Raw genomic sequence first — 20854 nt, 5'->3', positions numbered from 1 at the left:
GAAATTTGTTTTTTTTTAAAAAAAAATCCACTTCATATGTAAAAACAATTTATCAAAAACCTAGTAACTTTCTTTTTTTAGAATTAGAACCTATAAATTTAAAATCCTAACTCCGCCTTTATACTAATGCCTAAAGATAGTTACAAAGAAAAGAAAAGAAAAGAAGACAACATAATATAACGAAGTGTTTAAAAAAAAAAAAAAAAAAAAAGAATATCATTCATACAGATTTTGTTCAACTAACTAGGAGATGTTTGCTTGCCCAATTATTGGTCAAATAACTAATAATCAGCTCAACTGTATTATGCAGTCTAACACATTTCCGAAGAAATAATATGCTTGCGAGGGAGCTAAAAATAGTATTACTACTGTATATAGTTCTAAACTCATACGAGCTATACCTCTTGATTAAGCAAATATTTGGGTTCTTTAACTTTTCGGAAGAAGTAAAAAACTGAAAAATGAATGCAAAAGAAGTAACTTGTTTATTGTTTCTTTGTTTTGCTTTTTAGCTTATAGTTTCTCCTATATTGACAGTAATTTTCAGTTGATCCTTCTAAATTTGTTCAACTACCAAGAGATGTGTGCTTGCCTAATTAAGAATGGTCAAATAAGTAATGAGCTACGCTATTGTGCAATATGCTTCATGGGGAGCTAATTAAACATAGCAGTAATATGAAGTATTATTCCTACTATATTAAGCAAATGTTTGGATTCTTCGCCTTTTAAAAAGAAGTTAAAACTGAAATTGAATGTGGATATATATCAGATTTTAATATTTGTTCATGTAATATTAATATCCTCTTTTTCTTTTCTTTAAAAATCAAAAGTTAAATCCAAGTTTAAGGGAGGGTTTATGCTTACTCCTATACGCAATTTTTTCACAGGGACCCATTGCTGGATTACAAAGTCAATAGTGATCATTTTGACATAATTTGAATTAATCATTGACCTAAGCTTTAATCACAAAGAAAATGTAGCATTTTGAATCTTATATCATAATATTGTGTTGGTAGCTAACAACTTTCGAAATAGTTAAACATAAATTCGATGCATAACATTTTGCGCGTTAAAAAGTTTCTAATTATAGATACAATATAACGTGATAGCTAATTGTTCAAATTTTAAATTATGTTATTTTTCAGAATAGATTGAATAAGAGTTGTGTCACATAAACTTGGAAAGAAGGAAGTAGTGATTATTAGTCTAAGGAGATGTCTAGGAAAAGTTGCAATAAAATTTGTAAATGAAACGTAATATAAGTGAAGATTCATTAGTATTTAATATTTAGGAATTCTTTGAGAAATTTTTTTAAAATCAAACGAAACGAAAAAAAAAAACAAGAAATTTGTTTAACAGTTCTTTATGTTTGGCTTTCAAAAGCAAGAGATGAAAATAAGAAAAAAGAAAGCGTCGCCTGAGAGATTCGAACTCTCGCGGGGAAACCCCATGTACTTAGCAGGCACACGCCTTAACCACTCGGCCAAAGCGACTTTGTGATACATGCTCTTAATAATCCCAAAAAGATTCTAATTCCTTACTATTATTTAATTCTATCCCCTGCGCGGTACTTAATTTAGGATCCGACTAATTTAGATTGCTTCGGAAATTCCCACTATGTGCGTAGAGGCTTCCCATCAATAACGACTCCATTCACAGGGTTCAAATTTGAGACCTTTGATTAATGAGGGAAGTAGTACTTAGCCCACCACAATTTTTGGTAGTATACTCTTGTTATACTCTTCTTGTTATCATTTGATAATTTGAATAAATTGTCGGCGAAGCCAGAATTTTTAGTTTATGGATTTCGAATTTCAATTTCTTTTGTTTACTCGGTTTTGGATAGATTGTTTATATAACACAATATATATAATATTTAAATTTGAGCCTAAGCTATTTGGTTCTCACAACCTGTAGTCACAATGCTGGCTCCACCCATGCTATTAAGAAGGGAAAAAGAAAATAAAATCGTATGAATCATTCAAAAGCAAAGTGATAGCCGAAATGATTTAAAAGACAGTAGACAGAAATAACTAATAACAATAAAAAAATTACATCAAACTCTGTTTGGCAATCAAAACATAAACATTCTGACAATTCAAAGGACAGTAAACACTCTGAAAATCAACTCGAATACATCAAAAAAGCTGAATAGAAACGATAGATAGAACAATTAAGGTAAAACAACAACTACTAACAGTAGAATAGAGCTAGGGGTGGCAAATGAATGCTTCGAAATTTGAATTTGGTGGTAAGTCAAATAGGTCCGAATCAAGCAGATGAGGCAATTTTGCCACCCCTAGATGGAGTTGCGCGAAAGATAATTAGTTGGATGGAGGAGGTGAAAGGGTAGGCATGGTTGGGATAGTTGGAATACTTGGAAGTGAAGGCATGTTAGGCAATGGTGGCAATGTTGTAGGCAAGTTTGGAATATTTGGAAATTGTGGCATTGTTGGCTGTGGCAACGACGGGATTGTAGGCAAGTTGGGAAGTTGCATTAGGCTACGAGCAGCATTACTTGTCGATATGCTTGAAAAGGACAATAATGCTACGATCAAGAAAAGGATTGAGTAGTTGCTGGAAGCAGCCATTGTTATACAATTATTTGCTTGCTTTGGTTTACAAGGAAGTTAAGATGTGTTTTGACTTGAGTTGATGAGATTGATCATTACTAAAGGATATTTATAGGGGAAGTTCTTGAGGAACTACAAGGATTAGATAAGAAGTTGGATGTGAAAGCATACGCTCTTTAATTAGATTATTGGTAGTTATAATTAAGTGAAAGAGGTTTTCCGAAAGTAGTTATGCATAGATGAAATTTGGATCAACCATATTTGCTGGACAATTCATACGATTAATTAAATCATTTCTTTGTATTTTTAAGCTAATACTATTCTCTATTGGTTGGTAGCATGACATTGGATGGTACTCATGCAGGTGGGATCTAGCATCCCGCTTACGGGTTGTCAGAACCCAATAACTTTGGTGCAGTACCTTGTAATTGTATTTTTGTTAAAAAAATCCACTTCATATGTAAAAATAATTTATCAAAAACCCAATAACTTTCTTTTTCTAGAATTAGAACCCATAAATTCAAAATCCTAACTCTGCCTTTGTACTCATGCCTAAAGATAATTACAGAGAAAAGAAGACAACAGAAATACAGAATATAATGAATTGTTAAGAGAAAAGAATATTGATCATGCAGATTTTGTTCAACTACCTAGAAGATGTTTGCTTGCCTAATTATTAGTCAAATAACTAATAATCAGCTCAACAGTATTGTGCAGCACATTTCCATGTGTAATGTTAATGTGTCCTCTCCGAATAAATAATGTGCTGCTAGGGAGCTACAAATAGTACTAGCATATACTAAACTCATACGAGCTATACCTCTTGATTAAGCAAATATTTGGGTTCTTTAGCTTTTAGGAAGAAGTAAAAACTGAATATGAATGAGAATATGTCAAATTGGTACATTTGTGCTCATGCTATACAGTTAAACCTCTATACCGGCGTCGTTTGTCGGGATAATTTTTTGAATGCTATAGCGAAATGCTGTTATAGAGAACGTTAATATAACATAACTTAACATGTAAGATTAGTTCCAAAAAGAACTTGGCTGCTATGGAAGATGACTGTTATAGAGAGGCCTAATTGTATAAATCGTTTGCTATACTTCTGCTACTGTAATCTCCTCAGTTTAACTCCTTCCTTTAAACAATCAAAAGGGAACCAAGTTAGGGGAAGTTTTACTCCTATTTATTTACAACAACTATAAGTCTGAGTATGTCCCAATGATAATTGTATCGTGAGAATTCATCAATGAATTGATTAGTTTTATGTTGGCTGCAGCCTATCCAAATTGTCCCCTTCACCCGAACTTCGGACGGGCAACACGAGCAAGCTCACCGGGAAGTTTACGAGCAAGCTCACCGGGAAGTTTTACTCCTATGCATGTTCGTCTTTTTTTCACATGGACATAACGTTAGATTACAAGCCAAGATGATCATTCATTTTCAAGGAACGTGAATCCAATGCATGCGAAAATGTACTGCTTTTCAATATAATTTGTAGAGGCAGAATAGAGCTGATCAGTTTCTTACTCGCCATGGCCTTAGTTGGAGTTTGTCTCATACATGATACATACATCCCAAAAATGGTTGAACAAGAATGGCTTACTTCTTTAAAGTGTCCTAGCTATAGTAAGTGAAGTAACAACAATCACTTGATGAAACTTTGTGACTGAATAATATGTCAAAAATATAGTAGCTTATTTTAGTCTAAGGAGATGTCTAGGAAAAGGTGTAAGAAAGTTTGTAAATGAATGCAGTATAAGGAAAGATTAAAAATATTAGATTGGAAGGAACGTAATTTGCATAAATATGTTATTATTTTGTATTATCTCTTTTTTAATTCTATATAATTACCTAATTAACATCGTAATACTTCACATGTATTATTTGTACTGCGATCATTACTAAAAAATACCTTCTCAATGTATAATTTGTTTGCGGACTTCAATTGTTTTCACATATTTTTATAAGCCCTTTTTTTTGTATTTCCTGTAACATATACGTCTTGAGTTTTCACTGTCAACAGATGACTTGATTCTCTAAATGAAATGCTAGTTGATTGCGGAAAACAACAATAAAAGTTGGGAAGCTTTTTATACAATCAAGTTAAACAATGTGCCTTTACTCGATTGCTGTCACTAATAAGTAGATTTTCAAGGAAATTAAATTAGTGTAGTTTTTAATTAATGTATGTGATCCAATTTGTTCAAAATACGTATATCACGTTGATCTTTGCTTAATTGGAAAACATGCTGGACTAATACACATAATTCGATAATAGACGTATATAAAAATGATACAATACATTGCTAATAATCACTTAAAATATATCAAAGCGACAAAAGCAAAAGCGAAAAAAATAATCACGCGTGGTACATAGAGACCATTAGGGAAATCAACTAATAATACAGTGGGAACTGGGAGATATATAATTAGTTGGATGGAGGAGGTGAGAGTGTAGGCATGTTTGGAATTGTGGGAATAGTTGGAAGTGATGGCATGTTGGGCTGAGGAATATTGGTAGGCATTGGTGGCAGAGTCATTTTTGGTACAGAGGGCAATGTAGGCAAAGAAGGCAATGGTGAATTAGCTGTTGGAAGTGTTGGCAAATTGGGAATATTGGGCAATTGTGGCATTGTTGGTTGAGGCAATGTTGGGATTGTAGGGAAGTTGGGAAGTTGTAATAGGCTTCGAGCGGCATGAATTGTGGTGATGCTGGATAAGGACAATAATGCTATGATCATGAAAAGAATTGAGCAGTTGCTGGAAGCAGCCATTGTGTCAATTTGCTCTAAATTGCTTTGTTTCAGGGAAATGAAGTTATAATGTAAGTAGGAAGTTCTGTTTTAATTTGAATGAGTTTGATCATTTACTAAGGGGTATATATAGTGAAAGTTGTTGAAAAACTAAGAAGATTGTGTGAGATGTTTGGTGTGGAAACATGAGAATTGTATTGTTAATTAGTTCACCTTCCTAAATGTTGGTTAATGAGGATGGACAAACTCTCTAAGTCAATAATATTCTGGAAGTAGTTTTTACACAGATGAAGTTTGGATCAATCATATTTGATGAAATATTAATTAATAAAACACTCAAAGAAACCAGTATTTACTAGTACTCATTATGTCCCAATATGTGTCAGAACTTTCTCTTTTATTCTGTCAAAGGAAGATTGAAATATTTGTATATTTAGAAACAATTTGACTTCAAATTTCCAATAAGCGTAAGATGATTTATGGACATACAAATGTCTATGACTCGTTTTAGACTACATGCTTCAAATAATGTCACATAAGTTGGGACAGAACGATTAATAACTTTAGACAAAATATTCTACAGGCAAACCTCTCTATAACAACGTCGTTTGTCCATATATTTTTTATTATTATAGAGAACATATGATATAACATAATATAAAAGTTTGATTTCAAAAGGCTTAATACCTAGATGGCCCCCTAAACTTGGCATGTTTTATAAGATAAACATATAAACTTAAGAAGTGAGCAAATAGACACTTAAACTTGTCAAAAGTGTACTTTTTAAATACATTTATATTGAAGACCCTGTGCGTGAGGTCCAAGTGCCATTTATGTAGCAAATAAATAAATAATAGTCCATGTAAGAAAATATAGGCCAACCACGTGTAATTTATTTCCATGTAGGCAAATAATAGTCCAAAGCCATTGTACACCTAATTTGTTCATTCCCACGATTTCCTCATTCTCTCGAACAGTGAACTGCTGCATTCCTCTTCCTTTTCATTATCAAATTCCTTGAGTTTTAACCACATCCCTCTAAATGTAAAGTCAAAACTCATCCAAACTTCAACAAAGATCGAGAGAAAATCATGATATTTGAAGACAAAGTATACTGATATTTTTTCGAGTGGTGCACACATAACATATCTGCTTTATTCATTAATAATAACATCAAACGTTTAAGAAAAAGCAAAAAATTCAAGCATGTATTTCTTATTTATAAGAAAAAAAAAAAGAGCAACTTTTCACTCTTTTCAACATCATATTTAAATTTTATTCCTAAGAAAATCAAAAATATTTTGAACTTCTATTTCCTACGTGAGTACCTTTTAAAGACGAAATACTATAAAAAAAATTGAGAAAATTTAGAAAAAGTTTGAATAAGCTATTATATTAAATTACATTTTATTTTACCAAAATCTAATCAAGTTGAGTTAATAGTGTAGAAAGTATATCATTATACTGGATGAGATCTTACCTTATGTGTAAAGGTTAGAAACTAAGGAAACAATTGCGCCCAAAAAAAAAAAAAAAAAAAAAAAAAAAGAAACAAGTACGCCAAAAAAAAATTACTGTTATTTTGCTGACTCACCAATTTTGCAAAACTTTCACGCGCTCCTTACAAAATACAAGACACGTGAATTGCCAGGATAGCAAATGTGTTTAAAAAATACATTTTGAATAAGTTTAAGTGTCTATCTGGTCACTTCATAAGTTTATATGTTTATCTTACAAAACATGCCAAGTTTAGCGGGCTATCTAGGTATTAAAAAGAAATTTGGTCGTTCTATGAAATCTAGTTATAGAGGATGACTGTTATAGAGATGTCTGGCACAGAATTTATGATATGATTTTCATTGGCTCGAATGCATTTATAGAGCCTATGATTCGTGGTGGAGCTCAACTTAGAGTCTATGATCTTCATTGGAGCTTATTCACCACATTTGGAGCGTTTCAAAGGGCCTCAAGTGTGTATTTCCACACTACACACTTGATGATGATCAATGATGAGAACCAAGTCCCTACAAGCTTTATACAGGTGGAATCCTACAAGGTTTGGGAGATTGCTTGGTTGGGAGATTTAGAGCTCGAGGTCCTTGCCCGCAAGACTTGGAAGATAGCTTGGAGGGCTATTTGCGCAAAGGGCTATTTGTGCAAGTGGTTACTTTGCGCAAGGAGGGTTATGCATGCAAGAAGGCCATGCATGCAAGGTCGATTAGAGGACCATCTTTGCAAGGAGGGACGTGTTTGGTAATTGAAGGTCAATCCTTGATTTGAAGACTACACTAAGAAGACTAGCCAACCAAGGTCCTTACTTCATTAAGGGTATCATTGTAATTGCTTATTAGTCTTCTTTGCTTAGCTTATATATATAACTTGTCTTTCATTTGATTAGGTAGATTTTGATGAATTATGTATTGAATACTCTAAATGAGTGATAGTTTGTTTGGCTTAATAACCTTTAAGATTTAGGATAGTTAATGGTGGATTCCATTGTTGGTTTTGAACCTTATTTCCCTTGATTTCATGAAGAGTTGTTCATTTGTGGATTCGTTTGAACATATGTTTCCTTGATTTCAAATAACTTATGTTCTATTGATTGAATCCAATTGAAAAGGTCTAGGTTTCATATACTTAGGTTTGTCCATAGATTCATTATCATTAGGGTCTAGCTTTTATCTTCTATTTCTCATTCCCTTTTTCCTCAATTCTCATCTCAATTTCTTGTTAGCCTTTAATTCCGCATTTTAGGTATTGATTTAGTGTTTGCCCCAAATCGATTCCCTATCATTTGATATCAGAGCTTAGGCTAGAGTGTTCTCAATCTTAGGTTCATCTTATTTTGAAAATCTTTAAAAAAAATTGAGAAAATCTGAAAATTCCCAAAAAATTCAAAAATTTGGTTTGATGTTGGATTTGTTCGAAATTGAGTGTTGATTTGAGTTCCTTGCTATCAAATCTACTTAGATCTAAAGTTTTGGAGCATTTGGAGGTGTTTTGGGTCATTCACCATTGTTGAGTTTAAAGCTTTTGAAGAACTTAAAGAACAAGCAAGTGAGTCTTCAATTTGTAGTGTTCAATTGGTCTCAATTTGGAGTGAGCTTTGTTCTCTAGGTTGAGGGGAGGCTAGATTCGATATCTGGGATCAATTGGAATTGAAATTGAAGGGGTTGATAATTTAAATGCTCATAGTGTTCTTGAGCTTCTTCATAAATTCATGAGGAAGAAGATGACCAAAGAAGCCTTTTGATTCAAAATTTCAAGTACAAAAAGTGAAAAGGTATTTGTTGGGCCAAATTTAGCAAAACATATGATATAGTGGGCTCGAGGTACCTCAAATACAAGAATATTCAGAAAAATCCAGCCCAAAGATCGAGGTACGAAATACAACACGTCATCACTGAAGGATTTTTACGGACCGTAATTTATTTACAGAGCGTATATTGAGGAGTAAATTGGTTCCGAAATTCGAGCTCACATACGGACCGTAAAATGCACTCATCAAATGCATTTTATGCTTCTGCTTGTACTGTCCCATTTTACGGACCGTAGATCAAAGACGTTCCATCAATCTTGACCGTCAAATTGACAAACTTGTCTACTGTTGCTGATTTACGGTGACAAAATACGGACCGTAAAGTGCACTCCTCAAATGCATTGCCCGCGACGACCCTTTGCAGGATCATATAACATTCCATAAACAACCTGTATACAAAGCCTCAACCTCTAAATGTACTTGTATTTATTCGAAACTGCATTGCAAGTTTGTTCTTCAACCCGGTTTCACTTCATTTTCAGTTCTAAGTTAAGTTAGGTATTTGTTCATCCTTTCTTGACCTTCCAAGTTAATTATCACTAGTAATTAACCTTACTTAGTTGTTGATTAGTTCTTAAGTCCCATTTCTTTTTGTGCTAATTTTTTTTCAAGCTTTTCTCGTTTTAACCTCGTTGAAACTTCTTAGGCTCAAGTCCTTTAGTTTAATCGAGTCATCCGTCTTTCAATTAACAAGAATCTATTCTTCTAAAAAGATTAGCAACCTTGTGAATTGATTTGGATAAGCTGTTCTTGGCTAACTTTGGAAGCAGCTTTAGGTTGAGAGGTAAGCTTGAGTGCAAATATGAGTGACGTGAAAAACTTTACTACTAATCTTGTTTGCTCGTTTTGTAGGTATAAGGAGAGAAGTCATAAGGAGGAGAATATATAAGGATGTCATCCATAGCTTCGGAATATTGTGGTTACAAATTGGAGAGCTATACCTCTAGCAATGGAGGGTATGACTACGATAGCGATGAAAGCTATGAAGGAGAAGATATGACTCATGGAGATGATGGTGAGCATCACTATGCTTACAATGATCGTGAAGATGATGGTGTTCATGGGTCGTGTGATGGTCTATATGATCATAACCAAGATGAAAGTGGACCTCACTACTCCGGGGGTGATTATGAGGCGAGTGATTCTCATGGATCTTATGAAGACGATGAAGGAGCAGAGGAATTTGATGACGAGTCCTATGGTGAAGACTAGAGCTATGAAGGGTCTCATGCTACACACCATGGATATGAAGGCAACTTTAGGTACATTCCTTCCTTACACTTACGTTATGAGCCAATTGATGGAGACTTGCATGAAATAGGAAGTTGTGATGAACGTGAGCCTTATGGTTATGTATTTTATGGTGAATATGCTCGTGAGGATAGTGATTTTGAACATGAACCTTGTGAGGAATCCTCTTGTAGATATTCACATATATTGAATTGTGATACTTTCTATTTTGGGCAAAATGGTATAAGTGTGTGGGTTGAGCAAAGTTGAAATCGACCTAGGAAAAGAGAATCATTCTTCCCATCCTAATGAAAATGTGACGTGTTCTCAATACCGTTGTGATGTTGAAGATAGGAAGGAAGTATTAATAGGTGGTGGAGGTAGAAGAGATGTAAGTTCTAAAGAGAGAAATGACCCGAAGAGGCGGACTCTTGAAACAAAGATGAATTTACTTAGTAGTGCGGGGTATGTCCTTGTGGTGGATGATAATAGCTATAAAGAACTACCTTGCACCTCAAGTGGTTGAGACATTGGGCATTGAATGTGTGATGAGACGGGATCCTTACTATTAAAGAGGACATTTGGTTGATAGGAGCGCAAGAGTATTCTTTACCCATGGCAACTACCAAGAGGACATTTGGTATGATGTGCTCCCCCTAGATGATTTTCCCTTGTGTTTGGGAAATTCTTGGTTCTAAGAACATAAGGTTTCATATGGGAAAGAATGGTACAAATATGTAGCGAACAAACAAGGGAGACTTTTCTTTCCACCCGTACTCCCCAATGAAGAAACAAACGCAAGTGAATGTATCAAAGTGACGTTAGAGCATACACACCTCTTGAAAGAACGCTTACTCAAGGGGCAACGAATGAAGGAAAAGCCATCTAACCCTTGTGAAGCAAAGGAGAAGATGGAAGTTGAGGGTTTCCCTAACCCTTCCAAAGAAGTACTTGGCACTTGTCCCAACTCCCATGAACTTGAGAGAGAAAAGATTGAGAGGAGTAAGGGAGTGAAAAGTGACAACTCTAGAGTGGAAAAAAGATAGGTTGTGAGGCATGATGTGATGGAGTTGTCACAACATCATTCTAACTCTTGTAACTTTTCTTTCTTCTCTAGTTGTTTGAAAAATGGTGCAGGTATTCTTGAAAGCAAATCGAATGATGAACCTCAAACTTTGAAAGTTCATGAGGTAGTTGAAGGCTTCCCGAAGGAGAAAATAGGCTCCAAAGTTGAATCTCATGGTAAAGGAAATACTTTGTGTGCAATTCAAGATAAAATAGCTAAACTTAGACACTCCAAATGATGTGATTGATCATGCTGTTAAATTGAGTGTGAATAATAGCTTGTCCTTACATGAGCTTAATGAGCCTTTACCTTGTGACCATCTTAGTGAGTTTTCATTGATTGTTGACATTGTAGTTGATATGGGTGGTCCAACACTAGTTGATCCTATTGATGACCATCTTGATTCTTCTTGTGAGATCAATTTGTGTCCACCTAGTGTTGACCCTTGTGATTTGCATGTTAGTACATTGTCACGTGATATGATAGCTCACCCACTAGTTGATCCTTGCTATGACCGAATTGATTCTTCTAGCAAGATCAATTTGTGTCCAACTAGTGTGGATACTTGTTTTGATCGATTTGCTTGCCATGATAATCCACTATTTGAGAAGCTTTGTGACGTGCTTAATGAACATCAATTTAGTGATGATATTGATGTAATTGATCATGTGAATAGTCATGTTAATGAAAATACTTTGGTAGATGACCTTTTCTTTTTGAGAATAAGATTGCATTCTTTGACTATTCGTTGTTCATCGAATCTTTTTCTTTTAAAGATAATGTCTTATTTAAAGTTGACATGACTTGTGGAAATGATGTACCTAGTGGGATGTATGGTAATGTTGAGCATTTAGTTTCCTTTGGAGGCTATAATGTGTTTTGTAACCCACTATGGGATGACGATAAGCTTAGTCTTGATGACAAGCATGGGGTGGGTGAAGTTCTTGACACCATCTTCGATGACGAGGGATCCTTCTTGAGGGTTTATGACCCACTTAATGGACCAATGTCAAATTTGAGAATGGCTTCCGAAAGTGAAGAGTGCTCTTTAAAGAATAGGAGCAATTTGAAGGGAAAAGAGCACACTTCTTGGAAGGACTATGCTAGATCTCCTAACCTAAGGGATGGGGAGATGCTACTTCTAGCTTGACATAGGTTAGATAACCCTTTTCCTTGTGATGGAAGCCTTCTCTTGGAGGGAAATGACATGATAGTTGGGGAAGGATGTTTTGAAAAAGAAGGTGAAACTTGTTTGCAGATTGTCACTTCTTCCATGAGTGCTCCAAATAGTAGTGACTTGCTTGAACTTGTGCTTGAACCCCATAATGAGTCTATACTTGAGGTCACTTTAGTTGAAGAAGTTGTTTTGTATGACACCTTTCTATATCACCTATTTGCCTATGATAACACTCATGTTTGTATTGAGGGTGCATCCTTGATTGAGAGGGGTATTTGCGCGGTGAATAGTTGTCTCCTTAGCCATGTTTTTTGGATAACTTTTTCCTTCGACCCCGGTGCTAATTGTTGTGTATTGGTCATGGGACAGACTTTAGAGAGTTCTTATTTGCGAAATGAGGGTCCGATGTGTGATATGTTTTCTAGAATCAATGTAGCATTGCATGCTTATTGTCTTAGGTCCATTGGTTTCCTTGTCTCACCCTTGTTTTGTGATCTTTGGAGGGGTCAACTTCTTGGTGCCCCATATGTGGAGTCTTTATTCACATTGATTATTGATGAGTGGTTATATCACAAGTTTGTACATCTTTGGCATGTTGGTCTATTTGTTTGTGCTAACACTAACCCTTATGCTTTGAGGATCTTGCTTGTTGTTGTCTTCCCTTGGTTTTTGCTAGGTTCGGATTCGAGGACGAATCCTTTTAAAGAATGGGAGGATGATATAATTTTCATTGGCTCGAGTGCATTTATAGAGCCTATGATTCGTGGTGGAGCTCAACTTAGAGGCTATGATCTTCATTGGAGCTTATTCACCACATTTGGAGCGCTTCAAAGGGCCTCAAATGTGTATTTCCACACTATACACTTTATGATGATCAATGATGAGAGCCAAGTCTCTACAAGCTTCATAGATGTGGAATCCTACAAGGTTTGGGAGATTGCTTGGTTGGGAGATTTAGAGCTCGAGGTCCTTGCCCGCAAGACTTGGAAGATAGCTTGGGCGGCTATTTGCGCAAAGGGCTATTTGTGCAAGTGGTTACTTTGCGCAAGGAGGGTTATGCTTGCAAGAAGGTCATGCATGCAAGGTTGATTAGAGGGCCATCTATGCAAGGAGGGACGTGTTTGGTCATTGAAGGCCAATCTTTGATTTGAAGACTACACTAAGAAAACTAGCCAAACAAGGCCCTTACTTCATTAAGAGTAGCATTGTAATTGCTTATTAGTCTTCTTTGCTTAGCTTGTATATATAACTTGTCTTTTATTTGATTAGGTAGATTTGGATTGATTATGTATTGAAGACTCTAAATGAGTGATAGTTTTTGGCTTAATAACCTTTAAGATTTAGGATAGTTAATGGTGGATTCCATTGTTGGTTTTGAACCTTATTTCCCTTGATTTCATAAAGAGTTGTTTATTTGTGGATTTCAATTGAATATCTCTTGCTTTGATTTCAAATAGCTTGGATTCTATTGATTGAATCCAATTGGAAGGATTTAGGTTTCATATACTCAGGTTTGTCCATAGATTCATTATCATTAGGGTCTAGCTTCTATCCTCTATTTCTCATCCCCTTTTTCTTCAATTCTCATTCCAATTTCTTATTATCCTTTAATTCCGCGTTTTAGGTATTGATTGGGTGTTTCCCCCAAATCTATTCATATCATTTTATACTGCCAATGTCCTATGTTTCTGTTTCAAATTCATCTTACTAAACACATATATACACAAATGGGTCGAGTTTATTTCTCAGACAGTCACTCAAGTAACAATTTTATTTCAAAAAGTCACTTAATTTTATTTTCTAACACAAACGTCACTTAATTAATGGTAATTATCACATAAAGTTACTCAACTTTGTTTTGTAATAAAATAGCCACTCAACTATTGTCATTTCACCTACAAAGTCACTCACTTATTGTCATTTTACCTACAAAGTCACTCAACCAAAGCGATATTTCCAATTGCTATAGGTGACATGGAAATTTTTTTAAGCCAAATTCTTAAAAAAATACTAGCTTAAAATAAATACATGATTTTGACCAAAGCTACTGGTTCGACCGAACCCGTAACTATACCCACAACTGCTGAAAATGAATGCGGATATTATCAGATTTGCTCATTTGCTAATGCTATATCTGTATGATGAGATTCATCTACAATTAGTTAGTTTTATGCTAGCGGGCAGCCTATCAAAATCCTCCTTGTTTGTTTGGCCGACTTCGGCCGGACAATACGATCAAGCTCACGAGAGATTTTTACTCCTATGAATAGTCTTTATTTTTTCACACCTATAGTTAGATTACAAAATCAATAACGATCCTTCATTTTTTAGGAAGCTAAACTAATGCACGTGAAAATATATTGCTTTTCATTATAATTTGTAGAGGTGGAATTGAGCTGATTAGTTTCTTACTGGTCATGGTCTTACGTGGACTTTCTAGTAAAAATTAGGTGGGCTAGCCGCTTTCTGAACTAGATTAATATTTAAAATTTTGTCACCATATGTAATGGAATTGAAAAATACTCACTTTCTAGTTTGGAAATAAATTTGAACAACTATAGCCTTAACTAAAACATGAAAAACTGTACCGGAGTTCGAAAACTCCCTTTATGTGAAACTTCAGGACCGTGCGATTTATTTGAACATTTAAGTTTTAAATTAAACTAAAAGTTGTTAGATAAATAAATACGAAAATATGAAATGCCATTTTATTGTGGAACATCAGTTATAAATTTTTGGGAGGCCTTATATACGTAAGCTCTAGTTAAACTTCTTTACTGGATTGCTTTCAGTTAAAGATTGAAATGATAAAGCTTAATTATTTTCATTATTAAGTAGGACTATCAAAGAAATTAGTTTTCCACCATGTTATGTTTATGTTCAATTTGTTCAAAATATGCAATGTACACACGGTTGACCATTTCTTGTGAGTAAAATATACTGGACAAATACAGATAAATCAATAGTAGAAATGCATTTCATTAACACAAATGACAATCAACGTATAGCACTCAGAAGAGTGTATATGATACAATACATCATCAAGAATCACATAAAAGATTAAAATGACAAAAGAAAAAATAATAAAAACCAAAAATCACGCGGTCTCTCAGTAGGGCAAGATAGGTAAAAATCTCGCGGTTGGAAGCCGCAAGATTAGTTGGATGGAGGTGGTGAAAGTGTAGGCATGTTTGGAATTGTGGGAATGTTTGGAAGTGATGGCATGTTGGGAAGAGGAATATTGGCTGGCATTGGTGGCAAAGTCATTTTCGGAACAGAGGGCAATGTAGGCAAAGATGGCAATGGCGAATTAGCTGTTGGGAGTGTTGGCAAAGAAGCAGCACTTGGCAATGGTGGCAATGTTGCTGCTGTTGGCAAGTTGGGAATATTTGGCAACTGTGGCATTGTTGGCTGAGGCAATGACGGGATTGTAGGCATGTTAGGAAGTTGTAGTAGGCTACGAGCAGCATGGCTTGTAGCGATGCTTGATAAGGACAATAATCCTATGATCAAAAAGAGGATTGAGCAATTCTTAGTAGCGGCCATTGTGTCAATTTGATAGAAAATGCTTTGCTTCCGGGAAATTAGTGAAGTTGATAATGGTAAGTTGGAAGAAGTTCTTTTTTAATTTGAGTGACTTTGATTATTTACTGAAGGGGTATATATATAGGGAAAGTTGTTGAAAAATCAGCAGGATTCTATGAGATGTTTGGTGTAGAAGCATGGCAACTTATTATTAGTTCACCTAGCTTTTTAGTCAGTTAGGAATTATATCCATGAAAACATATATAGCAAAGTCAATTAGAGTATGTAAAAATGATTTCTTTAATTAGTGCTGAAATATCGTTCACCAAATATGGTTGATCCAAACTTCATCTATGTATAACTACTTCCAGAGATCTTCTTGACTAAGAAGTTGGGGTATATTGTCTCTCAAAGCAACATTTAGGGAAGGTTAACTACCAACAAATTAATCCCTATGATTCCCTCAAAAACTTTGCCTATATATACACCCTTCAGCAATGATCAATCTCATCTCAAGTACTCATTTCAAAACACAATATTCCTTGAAAAACAAAGCAATCTAGAGCAAATCGACACAATGGCTGCCTCTAACAATTGCTCAATCCTCTTCGTTATCGTAGCATTATTGTCCTTTTCAAGTATATCAACAAGTCGTGCTGCTCGTAGCCTAATGCAACTTCCAAACTTGCCAAAAATCCCCTCATTGCCTCAACCAACAATGCCACAGTTGCCTACTATTCCCAACTTACCAACAGCAGCAACATTGCCACCATTGCCAAGTGCAGTATCTTTGCCAACACTTCCTACCGCTAATTCGCCATTGCCATCTTTGCCTACATTGCCTTCTATACCAAAGATGACTCTGCCACCAGTGCCTGCTAATATTCCACTGCCCAAAATGCCATCATTTCCTAACATTCCCACAATTCCAAACATGCCTACACTTTCACCACCTCCATCCAACTAATCTTTGGCTTCCAATCACGGGAATTTATCCATCTTACCCTACTGGTCTCTACCGCGTGATTTTTTTTTTTTGGCTTCTTTGTTTGTCATTTTAATCTATTATGTGATTCTTTACAACGTATTGTATCATTTATACTCTCTGAGTGCAATACATTGATTGTCATTTGTGTTAATGTAATGCAGTGTACTCTGCTAGTATTCATTCCCGTATGGATGGTAATCATGCAGCTGAGAGCTAGCATTCCGCTTACGGATTGGCAGAACCCAGTCACTTGGTGCAATACCCTGTAATTGTATTTGTGTTAAAAAATCTACTTCATATGTAAAAATAATTTATCAAGAACTCAATAACTTTCTTTTTCCAGAATTAGAACCCATAAACTCAAAATCTTAACTCTGCCTTTGTACTCATGCCTAAAGCTAATTACAGAGAAAAGAAGACAACAGAACATAATGAATTGTTAAGAGAAAAAAGAATATTGATCATACAGATTTTGTTCAACTACCTAGGAGATGTTTGCTTGCCTAATTATTAGTCAAATAACTAATAATCAGCTCAACAGTATTGTGCAGCACATTTCCATGTGTTATGTTAACGTGTCCTCTCCGAAGAAATAATGTGCTGCTAGGGAGCTAAGAATAGTACTAGTATATACTAAACTCATACGAACATACCTCTTGATTAAGCAAATATTTGGGTTCTTTACCTTTTAGGAAGAAGTAAAAACTGAAAATGAATGAGAATATGTCAAATTGGTACATTTGCGGTCATGCTATACAGTTGAACCTCTATAACGGTGTCATTTGTCCGGATAATTTTTTGAATGCTATAGCAAAATGCTATTATAGAAAACGTTATAATATAACATAACTTAACATGAAAGATTAGTTCCAAAAAGAACCGTTAGAGAGAGGCCTGATTGTATAAATCATTTGGTATACTTCCGCTCCTGTAATCTCCTCAGTTTAACTCCTTTCTTTAAACAATCAAAAGGGAACCAAGTTAGGGGAGGTTTTACTCCCATTTATTAACAACAACTACAAGTCTGAGTATGTGTCAATGATATTTGTATCGTGAGAATTCATCATGAATTGACTAGTTTTATGCTTGCTGCCAGCTTATCCAAATCCTCCCCTTCATCCAAACTTTGGATAGGCAACACGAGCAAGCTCATGGGAAAAGTTTTACTCCTATGCGTATTAGTCTTTTTTTCACATGGACTTAACGTTAGATTACAAACCAAGATGATCATTCATTTTCGAGGAAGGTGAAACCAATGCACGCGAAAATGTATTGCTTTTCAATATAATTTGTAGAGGCGGAATTGAGCCTATTAGTTTCTTACTCGCCATGGCCTTATTTGGACTTTCTATCATACATTCCAGAAATGGTTGAACAAGAACTGCTTACTTCTTTAAAGTGTCCTAGCTATAGTAAGTGAAGTAACAACAATCACTTGCTGAAACTTTGTCACTGAATATGTCAAAAATATAGTAGCTTATATTTGTCTAAGGAGATATCCAGGAAAAGGTGTAAGAAAGTTTGCAAATGAATGCGGTATGAGGAAAGGTTACAAATATTAGATTGGAAGGAACGTAATTTGCATAAATATGTTATTATTTTGTATTATCTCTTTTTTAATTCTATATAATTACCTAATTAACATCACAATACTTCACATGCAGATTATTTGTACGCGACTGGCTACTAAAAAATACCTTCTCAATGTATAATTTGTTTGGACTTCACTTGTTTTCACATATTTTTATAAGCCCTTTTCTTGTATTTTAACGTAACATATACGTCTTGAGTTTTCACTGCTGCATCGATTGATGACTCTTGATTCTCTAAATGAAATGCTAGTTGATTGCGGAAAACAACAATAAAAAGTTGGGAAGCTTTTTATACAATCTAGTTAAACAATGTGCCTTTACTCGATTGCTGTCACTAATAAGTAGATTTTCAAGGAAATTAAATTAGTGTAGTTTTTAATTAATGTATGTGATCCAATTTGTTCAAAATACGTATATCACGTTGATCTTTGCTTAATTGGAAAACATGCTGGACTAATACACATAATTCGATAATAGACGTATATAAAAATGATACAATACATTGCTAATAATCACTTAAAATATATCAAAGCGACAAAAGCAAAAGCGAAAAAAATAATCACGCGTGGTACATAGAGACCAATAGGGAAATCAACTAATAATACAGTGGGAACTGGGAGCTATATAATTAGTTGGATGGAGGAGGTGAGAGTGTAGGCATGTTTGGAATTGTGGGAATAGTTGGAAGTGATGGCATGTTGGGCTGAGGAATATTGGTAGGCATTGGTGGCAGAGTCATTTTTGGTACAGAGGGCAATGTAGGCAAAGAAGGCAATGGTGAATTAGCTGTTGGAAGTGTTGGCAAATTGGGAATATTGGGCAATTGTGGCATTGTTGGTTGAGGCAATGTTGGGATTGTAGGGAAGTTGGGAAGTTGTAATAGGCTTCGAGCGGCATGACTTGTGGTGATGCTGGATAAGGACAATAATGCTATGATCATGAAAAGAATTGAGCAGTTGCTGGAAGCAGCCATTGTGTCAATTTGCTCTAAATTGCTTTGTTTCAGGAAATGAAGTTATAATGTAAGTAGGAAGTTCTGTTTTAATTTGAATGAGTTTGATCATTTACTAAGGGTTATATATAGTGAAAGTTGTTGAAAAACTAAGAAGATTGTGTGAGATGTTTGGTGTGGAAATATGAGAATTGTATTGTTAGTTCACCTTCCTAAATGTTGGTTAATGAGGATGGACAAACTCTCTAAGTCAATAATATTCTGGAAGTAGTTTTTACACAGATGAAGTTTGGATCAACCATATTTGATGAACTATTAATTAACAAAACACTCAAAGAAACCAGTATTTACTAGTATTCATTATGTCCCAATATGTGTCGCAACTTTCTTTTTTAGTCTGTCAAAGGAAGATTGAAATATTTGTATATTTAGGAACAATTTGACTTCAAATTCCCAATAAGCGTAAGATGATTTATGACCATACAAATATCTATGACTCGTTTTAGCCTACATGTTCCAAATAATGTCACATAAGTTGGGACAGAATGATTAATAACTTTTGACAAAATATTCTACAGGCAAACCTTTCTATAACAACGTCATTTGTCCATATACTTTTTGATTGTTATAGAGAACATATGATATAGCATAACATAAAAGTTTGATTTCAAAAAAAAATTTGGTCGTTTTGGTAAAATGTAGTTATAGAGGATGGCTGTTATAGAGATGTCTGGCCGTATATTGGATTGAATTCTTTTTAGAGGATAACAAAGCCACTAATAAGGAAATTTTAGTAAACTTTTCTTCCTGAAAGTTTATAGAATTTATACTGCCAATGTCCTCTGTTTCTGTTTCAAATTTATCTTACTAAACACATATATCACAAATGGGTCTAGTTTATTTCTCAGACAGTCACTCAACTAACAGCTTTTATTTCAAAAAGTCACTCAATTTTATTTTGTAACACAAAAGTCACTCAACTAATGATAATTATCTCAGAAAGTCACTCAACTTTGTTTTGTAATAAAAAAATCACTCAACTATTGTCATTTCACCTTCAAAGTCACTCACTTATTGTCATTTTACCTACAAAGTCACTCAACCAAAGCGATATTTCCGATTGCTATAGGTGACGTGGAAAACTTTTTTAAGCCAAATTCTTAAAAAATACTGGCTTAAAATAAATACATGATTTTGACCAAAGTTACTGGTTCGACCGAACTTGTAACTATACTCAAGTTCCGCAACTACTGAAAATGAACGTGGATATTGTCAGATTTGCTCATTTGCTAATGTTATATGTGTATGATGATATTCATCTACAATTAGTTAGTTTTATGCTAGCGGACAGCCTATAAGAATTCTCCTTGTTTATGTGGCCGAATTCTGCCGGACAATACGAGCAAGCTCACGAGAGATTTTTACTCCTAGGAATACTCTTTATTTTTTCACATAAGCCCATAGTTAGATTACAAAATCAGTAACGATCCTTCATTTTTAGTAACGTAAACTAATACACGTGAAAATATATGGCTTTTCATTTTTTTTTTTGTTTCCAAATTATGGCTTTTCATTATAATTCATTAATTTGTAGAGTTAAGCTGATTGGTTTCTTACTGGTCGTGGTCTTATGTGGACTGTCTAGTAGAAATTTGGTGGCTAGCCACTTTTTG

The 20854-nt window shown here is 34.7% G+C and overlaps 4 protein-coding genes and 1 non-coding gene across 5 annotated transcripts in view; 1 reads left to right on the top strand and 4 right to left on the bottom strand.

The window, feature by feature from the left end:
* LOC132061640 (protein PELPK2-like) overlaps positions 1-2591 on the bottom strand; it is a 5445-nt gene extending 2854 nt beyond the window's left edge. The window contains exon 1 of the mRNA XM_059454412.1: positions 2378-2591. Within this exon, the coding sequence (XP_059310395.1) occupies positions 2378-2591 (214 nt within the window). The remainder of the gene's footprint in view (positions 1-2377) is intronic.
* On the bottom strand, positions 1412-1493 carry TRNAS-GCU (transfer RNA serine (anticodon GCU)). Its single transcript has one exon. It is a non-coding gene; the product is annotated as a tRNA-Ser (tRNA).
* A 2417-nt stretch (positions 2592-5008) lies between the features above and the next one.
* LOC132061639 (protein PELPK2-like) lies at positions 5009-5353 on the bottom strand. The gene has a single exon (XM_059454410.1). It carries the CDS (start codon positions 5351-5353, stop codon positions 5009-5011), a length of 345 nt encoding a protein of 114 aa, XP_059310393.1.
* Positions 5354-16226: 10873 nt separating this feature from the next.
* Positions 16227-16616, top strand: LOC132061638 (protein PELPK1-like). The gene has a single exon (XM_059454409.1). It carries the CDS (start codon positions 16227-16229, stop codon positions 16614-16616), a length of 390 nt encoding a protein of 129 aa, XP_059310392.1.
* A 2241-nt stretch (positions 16617-18857) lies between these two features.
* On the bottom strand, positions 18858-19202 carry LOC132061637 (protein PELPK2-like). Its single transcript, XM_059454408.1, has one exon. The coding sequence runs from the start codon at positions 19200-19202 to the stop codon at positions 18858-18860; it is 345 nt and encodes a 114-aa protein (XP_059310391.1).
* Between the last annotated feature and the right edge of the window lie 1652 nt (positions 19203-20854).

The sequence above is a fragment of the Lycium ferocissimum genome, chromosome 6, assembly GCF_029784015.1.
Source record: "Lycium ferocissimum isolate CSIRO_LF1 chromosome 6, AGI_CSIRO_Lferr_CH_V1, whole genome shotgun sequence".
NCBI classification, from domain to species: Eukaryota; Viridiplantae; Streptophyta; class Magnoliopsida; order Solanales; family Solanaceae; genus Lycium; species Lycium ferocissimum.
Note: the sequence above shows the minus strand (reverse complement) of the source record. Positions and strands in the feature narration are given on the sequence as shown.